The sequence below is a fragment of the Mesitornis unicolor genome, unplaced genomic scaffold (genome assembly GCF_000695765.1).
Source record: "Mesitornis unicolor isolate BGI_N332 unplaced genomic scaffold, ASM69576v1 scaffold31731, whole genome shotgun sequence".
NCBI lineage: Eukaryota > Metazoa > Chordata > Aves > Mesitornithiformes > Mesitornithidae > Mesitornis > Mesitornis unicolor.
In genome coordinates this window covers 3261-5988 of record NW_010164973.1, presented here as the reverse complement: position 1 = coordinate 5988, position 2728 = coordinate 3261, and the positions used below count along the sequence as shown (strand labels likewise).

General features: G+C 61.4%; 1 protein-coding gene across 1 annotated transcript in view; it reads right to left on the bottom strand.

The window, feature by feature from the left end:
- Positions 1–553, bottom strand: part of TMPRSS4 (transmembrane protease, serine 4) — a 6698-nt gene extending 6145 nt beyond the window's left edge. Inside the window, exon 1 of the mRNA XM_010194493.1 lies at positions 272–553. Within this exon, the coding sequence (XP_010192795.1) occupies positions 272–553 (282 nt within the window). The remainder of the gene's footprint in view (positions 1–271) is intronic.
- Between the last annotated feature and the right edge of the window lie 2175 nt (positions 554–2728).

The window sequence follows — 2728 nt, the reverse complement described above, 5'->3', positions numbered from 1 at the left end:
AAGGAAAGCCATGGGGAAAGATGGGAGCGAGAGCTGGTGGGGAGAGCCAAGCACTGCATCCGAGGGCCATGGTATGGGGTTGAGAAAGATGGGTAAAATCGCTCTATGCTGGGTTGCTGTGCAGGGATAGGGCCAGGAAGCAGCGGCTCTTTTGGGCTGCCTCATCACCAGAAAAATGCCCCTGGCAGCCCTGGGGTGTGCGGGGTTCGGGTGCAGGGGGCTGGGGTGCGCGGAGGGGGCAGCGCGGTGGGCGAAGCTGTCGGTAACTCACCATGTTCATCCAGCTCCGGCGTGGTCTCCTGCCTGCAGAAACCCGGTGAATCTCCTCCGGTGCGGGACGCGGGGAGCCTGCGGGTGCCCTGGGAGCCCGGCGATGCTCCCACCGCCCCTGTGCCTGCGCTGCTCTGCCCGCGCTGCGCGAACACTGGGACAGGACCGCCCCAGCACTCCTTAAAACCCACAATAGGAGTTGTGAAACACGAGTTATGATTTGTATTGTAATAGAACACCGGTCTATCAGCAGCACCATCACCTGCAGTAATCTCCTGAGCATCTGCCACCGCAGGGTGACTCACCTGCGGGGCTGCTGTCACAAAATAGCTTATCAGGAGTGAACTGACTGACAGGGCAGGATCTTTCCTGCCCCCTTTCTCATGATAAGGGGAACCTCAGCCATCCCGCTCCGGGTCCGACTCTTCCGCATTGCACCGGGTTGGTTTTAAACAGAGTTTTAGTAGGCGGAGGAGGAAAGGAGAAGAGTTTATGCGTGAGGTTACGGGGCCATGACGTGCTCCTGCCTCACGGGTCACTCGGTCTGTGTGTCCCTGCGCAGCCCCGGGTCATGGTTTGCAGCGGGCCCTGGCAGTGCCGTAGTGAAGTTTAAAGGGGAGAGAGCGGGTGGCCATGGCAGGTTACCTCTGGGGTCACTATGTGGACTGGGGGACTTGACAGGCACAAGGGGTGTCCGATTATGTGGGGATAAATGGTTGGTGTCCTGGGCAGACTGTTTGGTACCCACCCATAGTAACAGACTGTGCTGTGGCAATGCTGGCTGCCGGTTCCTGCACCGCTGGGCTGATTAGGGAGACTTAGGGAGGCCTGCTACCCATGTGAATGTGCATGGGCATTTAGGTCTAGGCATGCACGAGCTGCCTGACACAGGCTGGGGTCAGGGAGGCTGCGATCACCCCGCTGACGGGGAAACCTGGCGTTGTGCAGGCTGACACTGGAAGTGGTGGGTGTGCAGGATTTGCCGATCAGCTAATTACCTTCTGTAATCAAGGTCGGGGAGAGCTGCTGCTGCCAACTGTGTGCACTGTGCCAGCAGAGAGGCCGTGAAGCATCCAGGACCTGCAGCTCCTCGGCCAGGGAGCCGTACCATCATCACAGTGTCACCTCGCCCCTGCTCACTCTTCCCAGCATAACCCACTAGCCTGACCAGGGACTCTGGCATCTGCATGTGGCTCTGCAGGTAAGGGTCATGCTCCCTGGTGAGGATCCAGTTGTGGGGGCCTTGGCAGGCTCCAGTCTTGGCTCTGTGTGGTCCATGGAGACCGTGCGATGGAGGTGGCCTGGCGGGGAGCGGCGCTTCCTCCTTTGAGGTTAAGGAAGGCTTTGAGGAAGCGGCTGAGGTTTGTGATGTTATGTCACAGCTCCACGCGCCTCCGGGCCTTTGCTTCCTGGAGTGCGGCTGCATTTCCAGCCCGTCACCCTTCCCTGGCATGATGCAGGCTTCCAGGCATCCCGGCTCCATCTGGGGTCAGGCAGAGGCCAGGGAGGGCTGGCCCAGGGCTCTGCGCAGCCACCAGCCTCCCCAAGCCACACAGATGCACGCCCTGGCCCTTCCCTCTCCACTGCCCATCGAGGAGCAGTCCTGGCCTCTCTGTGCGAGCTGGGCACTGCCAGGACCTTGGGGTCCGCAATCATCCCCTCTGCATCCCAACTGGCATCCCCACAGGTCCCAGCCATGGTCACTAGGAGTGATGCTGAGAGGCCCACTTGAGCTCTTGGTGGCTTGACTCCTGCCCCACGCCCTGTGCCCCTCGCATTTGGGCATGGTGTACTCAGAGACTGTGCCTGGCAAAGCATGCACAGAGCGAGGAGGGATTTTACCTCTGGCTGCCCAGTTTCCAGGCTGTTAATGGTCATCCCTCTTTGTTACCTTCTACCTGCAGCCACAGGAGTTGGTTTCCCCTTCTTTCAGCATTGCCACCTACCCCTGCGGCTCAGGGGTTTGAGAAGATGATCGAATACAGCTGTAAGTGCATTGTACCGGGTGACTGGGGGTGGCTGGTGGGGGATGCCCTGTCCCCTCCATGTGTGCCTGTCCCTGCCGGCAGCGGGAGGGCAGATGTGGGGCCTGCCCCTGCCGGCGGCGGGAGGGCAGAGCTGCCCCAGCGGGTGGGGACGCTGGGCTGGGCGCAGGAGGAGCGGTGGCTGCTGCAGCTCCTCTGCTTTCTCCCCCAGGAACCAGTTGAACCAGTGGGTCAGGAGTGGTGCCCGTCCTCACCGCAGCACGGGCAGCGAGGTGGCTGTGTCACCGGCAGAGGAGGGGACGGGCAGGACGTGCCAGGCTCCAGCGCACACCGGGCCTGGGCTGGCCGGGAGATGGACCCGCAGACGGGTGAGTAGCTGGCCTTTTTCTCCCCTTCTGGAGCAGAGGTGGGCGTGTTTTATGGCGTGGGCAGTGGCTTTTAACCTTCCCCTCCTGGGGCTCGGTGTGGCTGTC